At 46.4% G+C, this 21,876-nt stretch overlaps 1 protein-coding gene across 2 annotated transcripts; it reads right to left on the minus strand.

Moving 5' to 3' along the window:
- Positions 1-1,499: 1,499 nt before the first annotated feature.
- Positions 1,500-20,790, minus strand: SLC9A8 (solute carrier family 9 member A8). 2 transcript variants are annotated; one of them, XM_074553504.1, is made up of 16 exons: positions 20,649-20,790; positions 19,921-20,099; positions 19,531-19,611; positions 16,402-16,460; positions 13,898-13,981; positions 12,880-12,981; positions 12,082-12,116; positions 11,370-11,513; positions 9,993-10,131; positions 8,716-8,821; positions 8,442-8,558; positions 7,624-7,706; positions 6,360-6,471; positions 5,345-5,565; positions 4,120-4,266; positions 1,500-2,962 (listed from the first exon to the last, which is right to left on the minus strand). In XM_074553504.1, exons 1-16 carry the CDS (start codon positions 20,654-20,656, stop codon positions 2,831-2,833), a joined length of 1,749 nt encoding a protein of 582 aa, XP_074409605.1. In that variant the 5' UTR covers positions 20,657-20,790; the 3' UTR covers positions 1,500-2,830. The 2 variants fall into 2 exon arrangements, with proteins under 2 accessions (XP_074409605.1, XP_074409606.1); XM_074553505.1 differs by lacking the exon at positions 20,649-20,790 and adding an exon at positions 20,187-20,386.
- Positions 20,791-21,876: the final 1,086 nt, after the last annotated feature.

Consider the following 21,876-nt stretch of genomic DNA (forward strand, 5'->3'; position numbering starts at 1 on the left):
GGGGGCTCTCAGGGCATGGCCACCCCGGGATGGACAGGGACAAGGACTGACCAGCCAGGCTGGGCACTGGGCTGTGCCAGCCTTGGGGACAAAGCACTGGGTCCCTGCTCTGCCTGCCAGCCCCTGACTGACGGCTTTGGCCCTCCTGCCTAAAAATCTGCTGCTCCAGAGATCACCTAAAGAAGACAGGGAGAAAGATAATGACCTGCCAATTCCTCTGGTCCTTTATTACTCCAGAAAAGCTCCAGATCAGTGTTTTCATCCCACAGGTTGGTGTGAGCATGCCCAGCACTGAGAGCCCCAATGCTGGGGGTGTTTATTCTCCATTCCCAGACACTCCTGCTACCAAGGGCCAGCGTTTGCAGCCACCCAGCAAACCCCAACCAGTCCAATGAACTCCATGTGCTGTGGCCAGGCCAAACAGCCAGTCCAGGGTCTGGCAGTGCCAAGGTACTCCTCTCTGCCAGGCTGGATCCGTCCCGTGGGGCACAGCACAGCTGGGGCCAATGTAGCCGTGTCTCCGCTGGGAATGGTGCTGACAGCTGCCACCAATTACCTGAGGATCAGAGAAAACCCTCTCTCTTTTAAGCTCCCCTGGTGCTGCTGGTGGGCTGAGCCTGGGAAGAGGGTGGTGGCTTTGCCCTCGGAGCTGAGGCCCAGCAGGGTTTGGAAGGGGGGTCCTGGTTGCAAGAACCAATTTCTTTGGGTTTGGTCACGTTGCAGTGGGAGGGAGGAGGGGAGTTGGGGGCTGCAGTGCTGCTCAGTGAGAGCCTGGCCCTGGAGCAGGCACAGAGCCAGGCTGCCTTGGGGTGGGCTTGGTGCCAGGGGCTGCACCATGGGCGCTGCATTTCCCTCTGTGCTGGCTCACTCGGGAGTCTGAGGGCACAGCTACAGCTCCAGGGTAGTGGGGACGCCGTCTGTCCTGGGAAAGGGAAAAAACCCAACCATCCCCAGCGTCTCCACCGGAGCCGCTTCAGAGCGATTCCCTCCGCTCCCTCAGTCCCGCCGGCCGCCGCCAGAGGGCGGCAGCGAACAGCGCACCGGGCCGCAGGTGCGGCGCGACCGAGCCGAGGCACCGGGAACGGCCGGGAGGGACCGGGAACGGCCGGGAACCGCCGGGAACCGCGGCCCTCGGGCACGGCAGCGGGACTGGGACATTGTGCCACCCCGGGGTAACAGCAGCTCCACCACCGAACACCTGAGGAGCTCTCGGGGACCTGCCAGCAGCTCCTGGGCGTAAAGGTGAGAAAGGCAGTAGGAGTGATGGGTAACAAGTTTGATTCAGCCTGCTGGGGTCTAGAAGGATGACAGAAAGGCCGATGTTCACACAGATCCCCCATGGATGAAACAAGCACCCATGGCTGTCACAGCCTGCTCAGCTCCAGCTGTGCATGTCCCAGCTTTGGGACAAGAGGTGAGGCCCTTTCTGCAGGCAGGGAAAGGGCAGCAGGGGAAAAGATGTGGCATTTTGAAAAACTGCTCAGACAACAGGTTCAGGATTCTGAATACATTCTTGAACTTTTATTCTCTCAGTAGGTAAGCAGTGGATTAAAAAACTCAGTAGCAAAACCAGACCAAAACTAAGTCTCACATCTTCAGAAACAAACATGCACATTTGCATGTCAGATTTGGGTGCTGAACTGTAATTCACATCCTGACAGTGGATATGCAAATGACCAAGGAGGAATTTGGCAGTGGGAGCAAACTGCTGCATGTGTCACCATGGCAAATGTGTAACAAACACGTTCAGGTGTTGGCAATGCCGAGCAAACACTGGGCCATGGAGAACAAATGCAGTGATAACACAGATTCTGAAACAGTGTAAGCAGAAGAGGAAAATGGGACAGCTTAATGGAAGCTGTTTGGCACTTCCCAGCAGAGGCTGCCTCAGCCACGTGCAATATTAATCTTTCTGTACCTGGATTAGATTTTGAAGGCTCCTTTTCCTCACTTATGTCCTGCCTTTGCTTCCACTGAAGCTTAAAAATTCCACTGGTGAATTCTGGAGTGTTAGGGACATTTCATAAATTAGGCAAAACAGAAGCTGCTCTTTTCTAAGATTTGAAGCCAAAGTGCCAGCAAGGAGCAACTGCCAATTATAGAAACCCAACTGCAACTGGCTTTAGCCAAAGAAAAGAAGCTACAATTTCAAATGCAGTTCTGTGCTGTCACAGACCCACGTTTTCCCAAAACCATGCTATAATCAGTACTGTGGATCAGATCCCTCACCATAAAAAACAAAATATCCCATAAAACAGAAGTCAAGGATTTCTTAAGTGACAAAACTACATTTCCAGAGGTGATTCCCTGTATGTGCAACATCTGCTCTTGTCAAGGTATGCATCTTTTCTGGGTTCAAAATGTGCAAACTCCATAAATTATACGTTTCCTCCAGTCAGATTCCCTTACTAGTGCTGAAACAAATTCACAGTATAAGCTGTCAAGACTCTTCATGCTGTGAATGAATATATTTATACATATATATAAAAAAGGTAAAGTGCAATTTGTTGTTTTGCAGAGCCACGCACGGCCCTGTCCTGCAGCGCGTGGTCCCAGCAGGTTTTGGGATGGCAACAAGCCCATCCCCATTAACAATGGCATCATTCCATGGCAGATGGTTTGCCCCTCATCGGGCTGCCTGGAATTTGCTGCGCAGTGAAGTCTGAGCACAAGGTTCTTCCCTGAGCCCACCCAGCGTCTGACCCTTGTGGGTTTCCCTTCCTGAGCAGCGGCAGCAGAGCTGTGGGTGTCACCTGAACGAGGGGCAGGGGCTGCAGGGCAGGAGCCCAGCCCTGGCTCAGCACCCCGAGCCCCTGGAGGCACGGGGGGCTCAGCGCGCCCCGGCCCCGCTCTGCTGCAGCAGCTCCTGCTCGTCGTCCTCGGAGCCCGAGGGGCCCTGGCGCACCTCCTCGTACCACTTGTTGGTCAGGGTCTTCATCTGGATGCGCCCGTCGTGCAGGTCCTGCGGCAAAGCAAAGCACAGCGTGTCACCCGTGGGGCACTGCAGGGCAGGGCACAGCCTGGGACATCACTGCTCCTGCCTCTGAGCACCATTGCCCCCCTGCTTCCCAACAGAAAACACGATTACTGCTACAGACGGCAGCTTGGTGAGGGCTGTTTTCACCTGTGTTCTCCACACAGTCCTGCTCTGTGTTTCAACAATCCTAATGCTGTCTGGAGGGCCTGGCTTTGACTCTGCTCCTCGAGCTCCCAGGGACACTGGGAAGCTTGTGGCCTGCCCTGGTGATTCACATGCTTGTTTTTCCAGCCTTTGGTTGCAATCTGGATGGCAGCCTGCGCTTTTGGCTACCAACTACGAATCAGATGCTTACTTTGGTTTTTGATTCCTTTCTGGTTTTGCAATAAATGACTTTAAGTTTTTGTAGGAAAGTGCTGAAATGGTACTTTTGAAAAGTACAAAACAAGAGGAAAAACAGTACTTTTGAGCAGGCTAGGAAGATGGAATGTACACTAACACAAAATTATTAACTCCACAGCCAAAATGCTTCCACGGGAAATTGGAAAAACAGTGAATTCAGTGACTAAGGAGCCTCAGATTTCTGGGAGTGAAAAAGGCACAGTATTTACACCTTGGGGCCACTCAGTGTTAAATTACTGTCAGGTGTTGTTTTGCACGTAAAGCCCCAGAGCCCTGTCTCTGGGAAGTGAGCAGTCTGGAAAGCACAGGGAGCAATGCTGGTGCCCATTTCCAAGACACAAACTGCACTCTGCAGCCACAGCACAGCTCCAAACTCACAGGACCACTGACAGCAAGAGGCAGGAATTGTGTGTGACAGCTCTTTAAAAACTCTGCCCGAGTGGCAGCAGCTTTTTCTAGCAGCCAGTGACTCCTGATGCCCTTCATGGCTCCCTGCACGATTAGAGGCGAGTTCAGCAAATCCCTACACCAAGTTTAACTGGGGGAGCTCTGAGATGCTCATTTAATCCAACTTACAGAGCAGCTGCTCATTACAGCTGCTCTCTCTATGCATGAGCAATACACAGATGTCCCACTGTCCCCACACACATCGTGTGCCTGCACGATGAGCCCTGTGTGGTACTGAGGACAACCACCAACTCGACCAGTTTCTCTTCTTCAAGAAGATAAGGAAGACTTACTTCTTGTGTGAGTCTTCTGGTGAAGAAAGGATTCAAATACTCCACATCAAGCCGCATAAACCCTTTGAGGTTCTGACGTTTTATGTACTGGGCTTCATATTCCTCCTCTGTGAGCTCTGACAAATGCTCAGATTCTATGGTGTTTCCCTAGAAAAATCACAAAGATGGACTAACCGAGAGAAGTGGCAGTCATCCCACCACCCTGCTCCAGCCCCTGCTCTGTGGTGTCCCTTGTCACAACCAGTTGTCATGCTGGAACAATATGGAACTGATCCCCATCCCAGCCTCGCAGGGCTTAGGCCTGTGAGTCTGTTCAGCCATTGAATCCCAGAGCCACTTAGTTCCCTTTCCATGCTGAAAGGGAAAAGACCTCAAATGTTCCATGTTTTGTATTGTTACTATTGCTGAGAACAGGTTTCGACTGTGCAGGTTTTCTCTTGTGAGCTGGACAATGCTTTAATCCAGCAAGCTCCACTGCTGTCATTGTCCCACTGAAAACGAGCCCTGTCAAACACGCCCTGTCCCGGCACTCTGCCTGCACTTCCTTGTGTGGGCAGTGCAAGGGCATTCTGAGGACTACAACCAACCTCATACAAAGAGAAAATGTTCTGAAGATCCTCTAGAACAATACCCTGCATATACTTTTCAACGGCTTTGAGAAAAACAGGCAAAAAATGTTCTGTGATACTTTTTAGTCTCTTCTTTTGCACAAGAGGTTCCAGAGTGGCTTTTGGCTTAGTCAGATCTCTTGCTTTGCCAGAAATTGCTTTAAAATAAAGTCCAGTCAGAGGGGGGCTATTGTTATGACCTTCTCATGACCTTTGCATTTTTCAAAATAATTTCCATCTGCCTTTTATGATTAATTTCCATCTCACACTGTACCAACTACTTTCTCTCTGTGTATGACTCAATCCTCTATCATCGGCTTTATGCTTTTCCAGGGATTACTTTAATTTATATAGCTCAACCTGTAATTGGATTGAATTAAGAGATTATTTGTCCTCCCCTTGTCCAAACACATATTTTGTATAAACACTAACCAAACTCTGTCTTTGGGATATATTAAAATTATATTGCTTGGCTTTGTCCTACTACCTTGGCTTTTTCTACTGCCTTCATCTTACTTTTTAGGAAAAAATAATGTACTAGTCCTGAAAAATGTCTGAACTGGAAAGAACTCCCCACCCAAACCCCAGTGACGCTGTGAATGAAAGCCCAAACAAACCATCTTCTCTGTCTTGCTGAGATTGACATCCTTCTTGCTCCTCTTGCGGGGCTTGGAGTCCTCGATGTCCACGAGCCTGATGAGGGGCATGGTTCCCCCTCCCAGCAGCAGGATGGTGAAGAGCACGATGATGATGGTTGTGGTGCCGATGAGCTGCCGCTTCTCGATGGGCTCCAGGCCCAGGTGCAGGCTGAGGGCATAGGGAATGGCACCACGTAATCCTCAGGGGAGAGAGCAGGGCAGCAAGGGAGAGTCACCAACAGCAGCAGCTCCTGAGCACCCAGAGAGCCCAGCAGCGATTCTCCACCCTCCACAGGGCCTTCACAACTGTCCACCCTCCCAAGGGCCTTCACAATCCTCCACCCTCCCAAGGGCCTTCACAAACCTCCACCCTCCAGAGGGCCTTCACAATCCTCCACCCTCCACAGGGCCTTCACAAACCTCCACCCTCCAGAGGGCCTTCACAGCTATCCAACCTCCACAGGGCCTTCACAAACCTCCATCCCCCACAGGGCCTTCACAAACCTCCACCCTCCAGAGGGCCTTCACAATCCTCCACCCTCCACAGGGCCTTCACAGCTGTCCAACCTCCAAAGGGCCTTCACAACTGTCCACCCTCCACAGGGCCTTCACAGCTGTCCAACCTCCACAGGGCCTTCACAATCCTCCATCCTCCCAAGGGCCTCCACAATCCTGTCCGTGCCCATTTGCTACCACTGGGCTGCCGCCCTAAACGAGTCTGAGCATTTCAGACACTCTTGGTCAAACTGTGAAGCTGCTGGGCCTAGAGAGACAAGCACCTCCACGCAGAAAAGCTCTTGTGGGCCTCACCAGAGCAAAGTCCTCCAGCACAAAGGGCAAAGAGAACATTTCCTTGCACTTGGGTATCAGAACAGTGAAATGTTCAGCTGAGTTTTGCTCAACCAATGAGAAACCGGTTCCTCCTCAAGTGGGCCACACAATGAAAGAGATAAAACATTTTTTCTGGCTCTCAGTATTCTGAGCTTTAACTTACCACTAAACCACATGATAAACATCATTTTGGGAGTGATTTTATGATCACGGAAAAAGTTGAGTAGGTAGGAAAGTGGAAAAATATTCACTGCTCTACCAAAGAGAACCAGCACCTGAAAAACAGAAATAAAAGCAAAGACCATTTGATGTGTTACATCCACGAGCCCCAGTTGCAGCTGGCTTTACAGGGCAAGGTGAATATGTTCTTTCTGCTCATAGGCAGGTGTGCTGCTCCATGAACAGAGAGAGCACAGGGCATTGTGGAATTTTGCTCCTGAAACATTTTGTCTGCTTAACTGAAACTAAATCAGACCTGTCACTGATGGCGACCAAGTTGCTTTACTTATAATAAATAAATGGAACCCAGGAGACATTCCAGGGAGTACTTTGGGTAAAAGTGCTCCTCAGTTCAGCTCCTTTAATAAGTCCCTTGGTGCAGCAGCCAAGAGGCAATAAGGTTTTCTATTGTCTCCCTGTTGCTCAGAAAGGCCAGGAGCCAAACAAATACACGTCAGCCTGTTTCTCAACACGTCCCTGGGTAAGGCTATAAAACATACCCCACACTGAAGCAACACTTTTGAGAGCAGAAAAGAAAAAAAGGGGACTATTGATTTAACAGCAAACAATTAACAATCACAGAGAAAACTTTAACTCAGAAAAAGGCAAGGTTTTCTCAGAGCATTGTTTTTAAGCTCCACTACAAACAGACCTTGATAAGGTAAATATCCTAGAATTAGTCAGCAGGATCCTTGAAGGGCTGTGCTGTTTTCCTTTATGAATCACCCCAAAATTACACAATTGCATCATGCCTGAGAGAGCAATGGCACCCAGAAGGAAGAGTCACACCTTAGATATATATTAGCTAGGGAAGCTGTGTGCAGTGCAGGCAGAGCAGCTCCCTGTGCTGATATCCCTGTCTGGGGAAGCTGCAGCTAACAATCCTTCCCTTGAACCATGCACTGAATGGGCCAGTGTGCACTGCTGTACACTGGAAAGGGACCCACACTGCCCTCACTGCAAAAGGAACACACTTCTCATGCTGATATTAAACCATTATAATGGCAGCAGGTGATCCACAGAGTCACTGCACTAAGGCACGCTGAAATGGGTTTAAAAACAAAAGAATTAGGAAAGGAGTCAGAGAATTTTTTATAAAAACCCATAAATCATAACAATTATTCTAAAGTCTTTTAACTGTAAGGTGTTTCCCCCTCTCCAATACCAAAAATGCATCTAAAAAGACATGGAAGGAAGTAAATACCTACTATGCACCAGATGACAAAGGACATTTCAAACTTGTGAGGAAAACTAAAAATTGACAGGCCAAGAAATGCAAAAACACACGTTTCTGAAAAAGAGAAATCGCATTTAAATAAACAATTCTAGAAAATCTTTTCTACTCCTGCTATTAATTACTACATACAGTACATAAAACAGGATTTCCTGACCAAACCCTGGAGAGCTGCTGGTGCTCACTAAGGAGTGGTTAAGTTCCCTCTGCAGCAAAGCCACTCCCTGATCACACTGCATCCTCCTGCAAACAATACAGAATTCATTCACGGCAGCCCCCAGAAATCAGGGACATGTTTGTAATGCAGGAACATGTCATTTCTTCAAAGGTTTGATTTGCAAAAGGAACTGGAAAGGCTCTAGGACTGAGCTGCTTGTACCACTACTTCCAAAAACCTCCATATGTAAAGTTACTGTTTTTGCAAGTAGCTTTTTATATTAAAAAACATTAAAAAATAACACTCAACCCCCACCTCCTAGAACTAAAAACAGACTACAGGACCACAGGAGTCAGTGATCTCTATTTGACCATCAATCTTATGGCAAATCTTAGCAGGAGCCTGCAGGATGGCAGAGAGATTTACTGCATGTTTTATCCAGTGTGGCAGGAAAGGTGACTTTTGAGTGCCTTCCAGCCTCCACTCTCAGGAACTCTTCTCTTAAAGACAAGGACCACGGACACACAAATGCCTGGATGCAAATTCACACCTCTGCTGCTCCCAACAGAACCACAGCTCCATGCAAGTGACATTTTAAAGGATTAATACTAGATTTAATAGCAGGCAGCACCTACCACACATGAAAGCCACAGTTCTGAGTGTCTGCTGCATCAGGATCTGTGTCACTGGGGACAGGTTGTGGTGAGTGTAGTGAGACATCACAATGCCAGAGAACAGGATTGCCATGATACCTGTGGGCAGGAACAGGGCAGTCAGCACAGGACTCTGCAGGGATTTACTGCAGAGACCCTCCAGAGTCATTTTCTCACAAGGCAAAACCTGCTCCTGCAGCAACACAAATATTTTAATATACCAAACAGTGCGGTCAGAACTCATTCTGCTGCTCACCTGAGAGTGAGATCCCCTCTGCAAGTCCATAAGGAAGGTAAGCAAAGATAATCATCATCCCAAATTCCAGGGAAGGTGTCTTCCTTAAATCAATGTGCTTTAGTACGTGCACACAGAAATGTTATGGAAAAAGTAAATTAAAAAATAAATCAAAGAAATATTTTGATGTGTTCATTCCATTACAAAACAATGATTATGCTTAATGTACTTCTCTACTGAATAACCAATAAAATCTACATATTGGCCTTCAACTCAAGTATGGAAAGATTAGTAATTTCTTATGAGAGGAATGTGTCCTATAGAAGCTACTGCTGGTAGAAGTCTGTCAGAAGACAGAGACAGACACAGAAGAAGATCTCTTATTGATGTGCCTCTACAATACTGATAACAGGTAAGTCAAATACTTTTGAGGCACAAGTAACTCTAAAGGGCAAACAAGCTGCTTTTCTCTTTGACTTACTATAATTTAGATATGAGTCAATGAAGTGCTGAACATCTGTCTCCTTCTTTTGTTGTGATGTATGGAATAATTTCAAAGTTTTTGAATTAGGCTGATGAACCAAAAGGGGAAATTAGTCTGTATTTAATCAAATATTCTCTTCCTGCTGTTTACAAAGCAAGTGTTTGGCAGTGTGTCCCAGCTGATCCAAGTACAGCTGCACAGCCCAGAGCTCACACAGTGAAGTCAGAGCCAGCATTAAACCAGCCCAAGAAGGAACAAAGGTGTCTGGGCCACAGCAAACAGCCTTCCTGATCTCACACAGCAGCTCCTGGGTTGTTTAGCAACCAATTCATGGAAGTGGAAGAGGCAAAATATAACCCAGGGTAAATCCAAACAGAACAGTGTCTGCATTCAGCTGCCTGCACATGATCCATAGGGACAAACGAGCTGGGCTGACTCAAAGGCCCCCGGGAAAAGCAGCTTTTTTTTCTTTTTAATTAACTGTTTTATGTATGTAAAGAAGAAGCCATATGCTTGTTAAAATGGATTGGTATTGAAATGGAATTAATATATTTTGAATTTACAAAACAATTACCATATCTTATAACACTCCAATGCACATAAGCTATTATATAACATTTCAGACCTTAATTATGTTCATAAAAATTTGATGCCACTTTTAATACACTCCCAGGCACACTAACATAAAACCGAAATAATGTCTAATAAGAAATATCCTCTAAGAAATGCTGGAGAAGATGGGGAGAAAAATACTACTAGGATGTTGCAGTTCACCAATGTATACATATATATCACCAAAATTAAAAAAGGATATTAATGCAGAAATAAGACCAGTAAGTGTGCCAAGTGCTGCAGAGCCAAAGAACATCTTGAGAAAGTATCCCAGTGCCTGTAGAAAGGTTTGCCATCCACTTACATCTGACATATTTTCCCTTGTCAAACCTTCTGCTGTGCTAGATACAATTAAAAGAGAAATGAAAAGAAATGGTTATACATTCTAAGCCTGGATCCAAAAATATCAAACATCTTTTGAGCATAACAACAAAAAAGACTCCAATTTCTTTATTGCTACCACTCTTAAAAGGCTTTTACTGTGATATATATAACAAGAGGAATGTCAAAAGACGTTAAATCAAGCCTCAGTGTAATCCCCAAAGGGAAACCTAATTCTGCTAAAAACCCAGCATTGCTCCTCTGAAGAATCCCAGAATGGCGTAAATAGGCTATGGTGATGCCCAGCATTCGAAAACAATGTTCAAACTTTGAGAAGGAAAAGAAAACACATTTTACAGTGCTAAAAACTCATGTGATCCTCTGAGAAGAACAAATGAACAGGAAGAACTCTCATCAAATATTTAGGTGTGGATGAGAGACAAGAAGGTCACTGAAGGAAAACAAAGCAGCTCTTAACAGGAAAGGGAAGAAACCTCTTTGAATTTCAGGAATATATTTAATGACAATTCTGTGCAAAGAACACACAGATTCTAGCTAGTGTTTCTTTTGGCTGCTTTTAGCCTTCAGTACTGAAAGCACCACAACTCTAATAAAAGCAATTAATCCATTAGAAAATTACTCTGACTTCACTACCTGCTTGGCACAGCCATTCCTTCTATACATTCACAGTCACATCTGCTGGCTTCAGCAATAAGATAAAGACACACCTATCCATTCTTTACTCTTCCAGCCCCAAAGAATTCTCATAGGCAACAGATAAGGACACTGGAGGTTCCTCTTGTCTGCAGCCCCAACATGAACACAACCCCAGTGCATGGCCTGTACTGCTCCCCAGGCACAGGGGCACTCTGGGCACACGCCAGTGGCACAGAGACAGAGCAGCAGGGAAGGTGAATATTGCTGTGCCCGACAGGTCACATCTGGGGCTCCTGCTGCCAGGACCCTCCATGGAAAGAGAGCTGATCATGAAAGGAATTAGAAAGAATCCATTATCTAGGGTCAATGAGATCAGGCTCTGAGGTAGGGAAATGAGGCAACCATTTACTGTCCCCTGCCCGTGCAGTTCATGTTATGGATTGCTTTTGACACAGAAGCACCATGCAGGATTCAGCCTCACACCTGAAATACACAATGTGCTCCAAAGGAAGGTGGAAGAATAACTGTAGACCAAAAACACACAGAAAACAGTGTAGTTAGTGACTGTTTCCATAAACACGTGTGGCTCCAATGCACTTACTTGGTCAGGACAATTGAGACTGCATCGTTGAGAATACTTTCTCCAAAAACCAACATGTTAAGCACAGGATCCACATTAAGGGCATTGAAAATGGCAATAGTAGCCACGGGGTCAACTGCAGATATCAAAGAGCCGAATGCAAAACTGGGAGAACACAAAAGAGGACACTAAGTAAAAGAAAAACACCTACCTAGTAACTTACATGAACAACAGTAACAAAGCTCATTTGTGTTACAGTTTCTACACAGTGATAAGAAAGTACTTTCTTTCCAGTCATAAGAACTTGGCCACTTGCCAAGTTCTTGAAAAATTTACAGTATTGATTCTGAAAAACTTACCCTGTCTTTTAAGAGAGGATGTGGACAAAGAAGTTATACCCTTATCACATGTATTAATAATACCAGCTAATCAAGGTTTACAAATCTTAAAGTTTGGTTAAAATGCCCAGTATCACTCTCAAGAAATCACTGAGCACAGAACAGAATAGACTGGAATGCAAAAGGATGGAATATAATACAATACTATTTGGAAATAAGGGTAATAAATATGGTATAGAAGTGTTCCATCTATTTCTTAGTTTCATATACAATGTTGAATCTCAGCAGTCTTTACACTGACCAAAAGAGGTGGCCAACTGTAGTCCATTTTCCACCTACAGCTATCCTGAAGAAAGCTTTATTTCATATACTACACCATTTCCCCAAGAGCTTACCTGTCTGTCATGTTGAGTTTATAAATTACATCAGCCTGAAAGAATAGGTAGAACATAATTACAATTAACTATGGTATTCTTCTGTTCTTAAAAATCAAACTATTCATCAAATCCCGAATTCATTGTGAAGAAAAATTCACAGTAGTGATGTTGTCCAGTTTAACACTGCCCTCCCACTGGAATCTACTGCTACAGTTCTGGTCACCCAAGATCAGGGAACTAGAGCAGCGTCAGGTGAGAAGGGTAACCATGACATTCAGAGGAGGAGAAATCTGAGTGGCAAACAGGAAAGTATACAATGCTTGGCCTTCCAGAATGAAGTCTGAGAGAAAAGACAAATATCTGTGTCTATATGTAACCAATGGGAAACACCAAAATTAATATTGTAGAGTACATGATGGCTCTAGAGAACACAGGTTTTAGAACAGCCTTCCAACAGTTAGATTGTGGAAGTCAGAAAAAAGCAAAGCTCAGGTCTCAATTGCTGTTCCCAGACAGGCTGTGTCAGAGTGGCTCAGGCTGGAAGGGACCCCTGAGGTCACCCACCCCCCCCCCAGCTCACAGGGCCCCTGGAACACGGGACCCAGGACTGCGTGCAGAGAGCTCTGGAGCAGTTCAGGGAGGGAGACTGCACAGCCTCTCCAGCAATATCCATGGAAGGGGTGTGCAACACTGCCTTGGTGGGAACTGCACTTTGTGACCCAGCAATTCACTCGCACTCCATTTGTCTGCTCTTGAAAAAGGGACTTGCAAACAACAAGCCAGATAAAATGGAGTGCTTTCAACAGTAAGTCTTACCCGGCCCAGGAAATAGATTCCTCCACCTACAATGAAAGCTGATATTGCAGTGCCAAATACTGAGAACAGAATGATGGAACCGATGTTCTGAAAAAAATTACCCTGGAACACAGTAAGAAAATAAGTAAGTTAGTACAAATGGCCTGAGGGAAAACTCATGTTTGGGTTTCTATTTAATTACATTCTAACTCACAACTGGGTTTCCCATTACAAAGGCTCAGTTTGGTTCCAGGTACCCCGGTACACACATCCACACCATCTGCCTGGAGAGAGTGCTGCTCTCCTGAGGACAACAGCAATTCCTCTGACTCCCAGCACTGATTCCCTGTCTGGCACCACAGCAAGAGCCCAATCCTCAGGCAAACAGCTGGATATTCACCAGCACTCAGACATATTTCCCACCTGGCAAAAGGGTAAGTTAATCCCTCTGCTGGAGACAGGGCATGTGAAAAAGGCTTGTACACTTCTCAGCTGCTAGTCCATTGCTTGTGATTTTGTATGAGGAGGTCTCCAGTGTTGGCAGCAGCTCGTGGTATCACCATGGCCACTGTTCCCTGCTCTCCTGCAGCACAGCTGGAGCACAGGGCTGCCCAAGGGAGCACCAAAGCCCCTGGGCCAGGAGGGCAGCTGTGAGAAATGCCCATGGAAACACGGGCCCCCAGGCAAGGCTCACAACCTCACACACATTTCCCTCTTCTTCAGCTGTGGAGTGACCCCACCTTTCCCCTTCTGCTCCTTCACAGCAGCCCTGGTACAGCTCTGGTGAGGCAAGAACCTCTCCAGCCAAGGAAAACCTCGTCTGTGCTGTGCCCCACACCCTGCCAGCACTCAGTTATCAGCAACAGGCTACACTCCCTGCACTCTGGGCTGAAGGGGTTTAAATTTTGCACTCTCAATTCCCTAATGATTAATATAATGGAATTTAATGCAATTATCCTAAGCTTCATGGAGATAACTAAAAGCAGAATCTGTTCCAAACAAAACCTCAACATCCAAAATGAGTCTGGCAGGGACTGACCTTGTGCAGTGAATATCCAGATTCAAATATAATAGGTGGAAGCAAAAGCAGAAAAAACATATTTGGACGAAACATTTCTTCTTCCTGAAAAAAAAAAAATCATTATAATTTCAGGACTATCATCATTATTGAAATAATATCAAATCTTCCAAAAGAAAAGCTATTAAAATAGTGATGGAAAATGAAAAATCTTTTTCCCTTCTTATCACGAAGTACAAGACTGAAGAACAGTACACTATTCCAGGGCTGCTGCTTCTATTGTTCTTTTTCAACCCAGCGACAGAAAACTAGGAGTTAGTTATTTTAAATTACTGTCTCCAAAAAAGCTGCATAGAAACAGGTTATTTATGGCAAAGGAAAAATCTTCCTGTTTCCACTTTATCTGAGAGTTTGGAAATCTGTAAGGATTGCCAAGGAACAGTGACCCCCTGGCCACTGTTTGAACAGAACAGGTTAGCTGGGACCAAGCAGCTTCACTGGAAAACTCATCACCTGACAAGAAAATCACATCATCAGCCCAGTGCCCCTGCAGGTGAGCAGGCTCAGGTGACACAGCACCTGAGGGGCCTGAGGCTGGATTCTTCTCAGCAGATGTCATTTCTGCTGAATTGAATGGGACTGTTCTGATGGTTCCTCTTTGCCATCACAGTGATATAAATGGAACCCACCATGAGGTAAGATGCTATTTTCTGTGTCCTCAGTCTTTGTCACTTATCTCATCCCTGGCTAACACTGCTCATGCTGTACCCCCAGCTGGCACCCTGGTTCTTCTGCTGGCACAGAAGGCAAATGAATGCCAGCTGAGGGGCCAGTCTCTGTGCCCACCTGTTTCCTCCCTCCTGCTCCCCTCAGAGCTGTCACCTCCACAAGCACCGACTAACTTGTTTAAACCCAGGGTGAACAGCTGATGGACTGCTCTGTTCTGTTCTGTTCTGTTCTAACACCAGCTCTCAAAACAGAGGTACTCATCTCTTTATTTACAGTCTCATTCCTGCCTGTACCACTGATAATCATCTTAAAGGATCTGGGGGCTTAGCAAACCAAACTCATCCTTTGGGTGTGCAGCACAGCCCTGTGAGTGCCTGGCTGCCTCTGCCTGCACCTGCCCCTCAGCAAACCCACAGAGCTGGGCTGCACCCCACAGACACCCGAGACACAGCTGGACAAGGAATGAGAGCAGCAGAAAGGAAGGACTGTGCTTGTGCTGCATGGCACCAGAGGAAAACAAAACATGGGGGCTCTGACTATCAGCTGTGCTGGCCAAGCACAACCAGCAAGCACAAGGTCCTGGTGCTGAACCTGAATGAACACTCAGAAATTACATGGCAAAGTTTTCAGGGCAGGGAGATTATCCAAGATTTGCTTTGTACAGGGATATAGCCTGCAGTTAAATATTTCATTTTTTATCTTATCAGATAAACAAACGGTATTTAGTAAATTTAGATCCATTTAAAACCATGTAATGAAGTCCACAATTATTGATCTAACATTACAACTGCCTATGTTAAAACCTAAGTTTTATTACAATGAAAATAACTCAAATAAAAAATAATAATGTGATATCTGTGGCCTTCCACCTTGGCTGACAACACAAACAAGCACAACTCCCCAGTGCCTCCCAAGATGTGACCAACACTTCCCAGAAAGCCCCCATGTAATTCATCAGCTGTGATCAGCATTTGCTGTGTTTAGAGAAAAAGTGCTCCAATCAGAGCACGAAGCTTTCTTCTCTCTTACATGCATTATCTTACTCAGATTATTTTATTTAATCTGTAAGAAATTAATTTAAAATGCTGATGTTGTGGCCATTTAATTGATTTTCAATTTTAAGTCAAATCCAGTTGACACAAATCATGAATGAAAAAGCACTAACTACTGCAGCCCCCATTGTTTCTAATGACTTCATATGTAAAAATGAAATATTTCAACACAACTGCTGAGCTATGTAATTGTTTAAACTGTTTAAATCGTTTAAAGTGTATACAGAACCAGTGTGGTTAGTTGATAAAAAATAAAAGCATAATATGTAGTTCAAAAGCTACATCAGATTGAAAATCCATGCATTTTAATGTATTTCAGCTAAGGAGAAAAAGATCTTACTTTAGGGCAATAACTGCCAAAAAATATAAAACTGCAAGCTAGGATTAAAATTCACTACTCAGACCAAGATGTTCAGCTGGCTGATATAAATTCTGTTTAGAACCGGCAATTCAAATCACTGTGACTTCAATCAGTTCACTGATCTAATAAATTGTTCGGTGCTGTGAAACAAAATCATAGTTTAAATGCTGCAAGATTTTAAATTAAAGCAGGAATAGTGAAGAGTTCATTGCTTTGATAATGTGGATAAACAGTAGGAGGCAAAATCCTTCCTTCAATGGAGACTTCAGCTCTCGGAGAAACTTCTGTCAGGACTTGCCCTCTAAAACATCAAGTATTACAAAGCCATTTTTGTAAGATTTAGGGACTTTTCTACATTTAAAAATTAATTGTTACAACTATACCTTCCAGTTGGCCAGCTTTTGAGCCTCTATGATTTTTATAAAAGCTCCCATAAGGATACCTAGGAGAGAATAAGAAAACATTCTGAAATAGCAACAAAATGTGTCAGTGTTTATCAGCTCTCCAAGTTTTAGAAGTGAAAACAATGCAAAACATAGCGCAAGTTAGTTTCATCCCTAAACCATGAAAGCACTGAGAGGTTTTGGGTTTAATCCCCAAACACTCAGTTTCCAATACCTTACATACCTGCAGAGTTTCCCTGCACAACAGATTGTCTCTTGGGATATCCCAGCTCCAAACAGAGAACGTGATGCTCACTGGGTCAGAAAGATAACAGGCTTAACTACTCAAAACCACTTCTCATCCTAGCTGCACTCAAATGAAATTTCACCTTGCTTGCTGAAGAATCAGAAGTCATGAATTAGGCATCTGTGCTTCATGTCACTTCAATATTATCTGCAGTTAAAGCAGCTTAAATGAAATCAGTCTTCTCCATAGAAGTGAATTTTGTTTGAATGAAATCATAGCCCTTTCTGGCAATGAAGAAGGCAACAAACTCTGATCAGGGTGGAGATCCTGTCAGAACCATTTTCCAAATGAATTACACACTGTTTAAGTCATGTAGAAATAATGTGAATACAGAAGATAGAATTTTATCAAGGCTGCTGCAAACTCGGTGGTTAAAGGTTATAGCACTCTTTCCTCCCATACATCTTCAAACATAAAACTGTAACAAGATTTCCTCTGGAAGTCAAGAAGATAACTCATGAACTGTCATTAATTGTTTTCAAGTAGTTCTAGGGAACTTGTCTTCAGCCAGATTTCAGATCTGTGCTTCTGCATACTTGTGTTTTATAATTTACAGAATGGAGACTTCACAGTCAAACACTGGGACAGAAGCCAAATACTCCAAACAAAAGGCACAGAGTGTCTGAGGAGCCTGAAGTATGCTTTCCTGTAACTCATGTTAAGTGTGCTTTTCTGTGACTCATGAGACCTCCTCTGCTGCTGCAGCTAACAAAAGAGTCTCACAAACAGAATCACATGGATTACTGCTGATGGATGTGTCACACACACAAAGCCACGAGGCCTAAGCCCTCCTTTATACAAAGATCTGGGAAGGCTTCGGTCCCAGAGGGGAGAAATAATTGTTCCATGAAATGGTTTCTGTGGAAAGGAAGAGGAAAACATAAATGAAGCAACATCAAAGGCCTGCTGTTCCTTGAAGGACAGAATGCAGACAGCCACTCACATGCCACATGCATTTACAAACTACTCTTTCTTTATTACTAAATGAATGAACGCAGGTTTAGATCAGCTGTTTCTATTAAATCAGGCAGGTCATTTTTGTCAAGGGGCTAATTAGAAGGGTTCGTCTGTACCAGTTAATCTATACCTCATTTTTTGAAAATTTTATAGGCATTTTCTTATTGCAACCAACCTTTATTTTTCCTGAGAACATGTTAAAACTCAGTAACAAATCAAAGAGAAAAGACATTTCTGGAAACTATTTTTACCAACAAAATCCCAGCAACTTATAAGGATGAGAATCAAAATCCAGCCTCAGAGAATGCACTCCCACCCTGTCCACCAGGAGAGACACCCTCTAGGAAACATAAACCAGAAGCTTCTGAGCAGCTTAGATAATGAGTGGAAAAACACTTGTGAAAATCATATCTCTCTTCTCTGCTGCCACTTTTATTAGCCTTCAATAACTTCCTGAGAGGACTGCTAAATTTACAAGTCAAAACAGGACACACCTCACTTCTGGCACTGCTGGCAAAACTGGATACTTGAAACTCAAGCTGTGCTCTTGCAGCTGTGCAGAGCATTAGCAGGACCAGAGGGTCACTGTGCTGGCAGCTGCAGGGATCACACAGGTGCTGTGCTCCCACCAGGCTGAGACTACACTGAGAAATTAATGAATATTACAGAATAATACAGTAGAGAAAATAATCAATATTTTACCTGATTTGCTCCTCAATTATACATTTATAAATCAGGAGCAGCAGCATAAAAATAAATTAAATTACTCTGACATAAAACTGTAGGCTCAGAAAGCCTCCAAATTTATTCCAAATGAAGTACACACCTGATCTCCATGAAGCATGACACTCTTGTAACCCTAACCATAGGAAAAGCTCTTGTCATGGTACTGCTGGGACAGTTAAGGGTCTGGCAGGCCAGGTGAGTTTTTGGGACAGTTGCAGTCCCCAGCTACATTAAAATCCCACACTCAGACATAAATCTGCCAACACCAATATAAACTCATGTACCAGCTCAAAGGGAAGGCTGGAGCCTCATGACCAGGGGGTGTTGCACATCTTGTCCTACCCTGAGGATGCAAACCAGAGGAAGATGCCAAAGTACTCAGGCAGTGACATCCCTACAGGTGTCATTTTCCTGGGCCAGTCTCTGTGTGTATGCTCATTTCTTTATTTCTTCCATCAATTTAACTCTGAGAATTACTCATTTTCTTCACTGCATCCAGTGGGCTGTATCTTTCTAGTGATGGCTAACACACAACAGAGCATTATCTCTGTTACAGGTAAAAGTTAAGTTAAATTAGGGTATAGTTCAATTATAGTGTATTAATTATGTAATAGTAATTGCATTATATTAAGAGGGGTGTTATTAGAATGTTCTAGAAGGGTCCAGGGTTTGGTGGAACAGCAGTCTGGCAAGGCAAGGCGAGGTCAAAGACAGACTGGATGAAGATTTGACCAATCGTTCGAAGCCCTGCAGAACGATTGGTCCAGAATGAATGGCATCAAGGACCAATGGGAAGCCTGGAAATGGACCAATCACCATGCGGATCCAAAATGGACCAATCCTGGCCTCGAAGGGGGCTATAAATGGGGCAGTTCTGCAGCATCTGGGCTCTTCCGGGATATTTGTTAAGTGGGGAGAACCCAGCGCACTTGGGGTTAGCGCACTGTTCTGGTTTGGCTTGCTCTGTGGGTGCCTGGGCTTACCCTGGGTACTCTGTTCCTGGCAGCTATTTTAATAAACAAGAACCTCTTTCTCCAGAGAAAGTTTGGCCTCGTTCATATTCATAACATCTCCAGTGCACACTACTGACAGTCCCTGGATTAACACAAATCCAACACAAAAATGTCATGGTTACTCACCTAAGGAAACAACAGCCACGCTCTCTGGTAAAAAATGAAGCCGGTATTCTATCAGTAAATGCACCAATATGATGCAAATAGCTGTGAAGGGAAAAGAATGGAGATTCAGGAGTGTTGGAAAAGAGTAAAATATACTTTTAAGTAGTATTTTTAAAATACACAAGCAAACTTCTAATGATTTAGTAGACTTCACTTTGGCAATAAACCAAAGCACCAGTGTAAACAGTGGCTTCCACCACCACAAATGTTCTAAATCCCTGTGCCTGTGCAAAATGCCACTTCTCAGAGAGAACCAGAGGAGAAATAATAACTATGATTTTGAGTTGCCCTATGTCCTCAGACACAGAGTACAGTTAACAGAGATTAACAGACTTTCAATTCATCATTCACCTATAACAAGAAGACTAAAAAAAATCGTCATGCCACTGGACTGTTCCTCTTGCTGTGCCTGGACTCCAGTCTGAACTGGAAGGATGGGCTTGGGAGGTGTAGGTGCCACCAGCTTGGTAGTAGCGGCCAGCAGAGTGTGGAGGGTGGCATTGATGACCTCGTGGGTGGCATTTGCAGACCTGTCAGGACAACACAATGTGTGATTATAGCGGACGGGAGCAGCACGACAAAGCCCAGTACAGACACGCACACACCGACCCACCCACCGCCAGATCACCCGGAGCTCGTGCCGGTGACCGGCTCCTCACGGTGTGCTTCAGAAGCAGTCCGATCAGACAAACACGGCAGCCTCCTGTTCCCGGAGCTACCGCTGAGTGCCCCACGCACCGCAGCGCCCGCCCCGCTGTGCACCGAGCCTGGCACCGAGGGCACGACCGGCGCACCCGGCTGGGCACGGCGACAGCAACAACAACAGCAACAACTCCGCTGCCGGTCCCGGTGCCTCCGCCACTGCCACTGCGGCCCGTGCCCGCCGCTCCGGCACCGCACGGCACCGCACCGCGAGCCGCTGCGGAGGGGACGGGCACCTCCGGCAGGCACGACACAGCACAGCCCGCCCGTGCCCCGCAGCGCGACCGATCCCGGCCGGCACGGCGCCGAACGGAACGGAACGGCACGGCACGGCCGTGGCCCGCAGCCCCGGGCCGCCCCCGCCGCCCCGCACTCACTCCGCCATCTTGCTGGGCTCACGCTCCCACGGCGCCCCGCGCGCCGCCGCTTCCGGCGCTCGGGCGGGCACGTCCGGCCGCGCGCGGCGGCGGCGGCGGAACGGCCGCGGGGGCGGCGGCGGGCGCGCGACACCGTTCCCGCTCCGCGCGCGCATCGGGGCGGCGGAGCCTGGGGCGCCCCCTGCAGGCGGGGGTAGCGGCTGCAGCGCCGCCATCGCTCCCTGTCCCCAGGGCCGCTATCACTCCCTGTCCCCACAGCCACCATTGCTCCCTGTCCCCACAGCCACCATCGCTCCCTGTCCCTCAGATCCACCATCACTCCCTGTCCCCAGGGTCGCCATCGTGTCCTGTCCTCAGAACCACCATTGCTCCTTGTCCCCACAGCTGCCATCCTGTCATGTCTCTCAGATTCCACTATCGCTCCCTGTCCCCAGAGCCGCTATCGTGTCCTGTACCCCAGAGCCACCATCACTCCCTGTCCCTCAGATCCACCATCGCTCCCTGTCCCCACAGCCACCATTGCTCCCTGTCCCCACAGCCACCATCGCTCCCTGTCCCCAGAGCCACCATTGCTCCCTGTCCCCACAGCCACCATCACTCCCTGTCCCCACAGCCACCATCACTCCCTGTCCCCAGGGCCGCCTCTGCGGTCACGGTGGCACAGGCTGGCCCCCAGGCCGCTGTGACTGCAGGGTGAGGTGCCTGCCAGGTGTCACACCAGGCCTGCTCTGCGGTGCCCAGGGCAGAAGCGGATCCTGATTTTCCACCCAGACACGTTCACCTGCCGGAGCCCTTGCCCTGGCTGAGCTGACCTGTGCAGGGCACGGCTGGTCACAGCTCCCACCTTCAGCCACAGCCTGGCCCTACAGCAACAACAGAGCCTCAGACACGTCCCACTGAGCTGAATCAGAAGGCCACTGCCTCAAAAACAGCATAAAAATGCACTTGAATTAAAATAGCAGTGAGTAATTAATTAGAGATTTTAATCAGCAAAATAAAATAAAATTTAGACCAGCTTTATCTGGTCTAAGTTCAAATGCCCTCCTGGCCCAGACTGCTGCTGGTGTTGGGTCTCTAAAGTCTCCTGGGCATCCTGGAAAATAATGCTAATTATTTTCTTATAAAGTCAGTTGAGGATATCCATCCATCCATCCATCCATCCATCCATCCATCATCCATTCATCCATCCAGTGCAAGTTCAAGTTGCTGGGCTGACAGGGACATGGGA

Source organism: Zonotrichia albicollis, chromosome 17, assembly GCF_047830755.1.
Source record: "Zonotrichia albicollis isolate bZonAlb1 chromosome 17, bZonAlb1.hap1, whole genome shotgun sequence".
NCBI classification, from domain to species: domain Eukaryota; kingdom Metazoa; phylum Chordata; class Aves; order Passeriformes; family Passerellidae; genus Zonotrichia; species Zonotrichia albicollis.

What these genes read in the sequence shown, in the direction of transcription:
- SLC9A8 (XM_074553504.1), bottom strand. An exon ending in TTTTAGTCTTCTTGTTATAG is followed by an intron (nt 19,612 to 19,920) that starts GTGAATGATGAA and finishes TTCCCTTCACAG; the next exon opens with CTATTTGCATCATATTGGTG. An exon ending in GTCTCAATTGTCCTGACCAA is followed by an intron (nt 10,132 to 11,369) that starts GTAAGTGCATTG and finishes AATTGTATCTAG; the next exon opens with CACAGCAGAAGGTTTGACAA.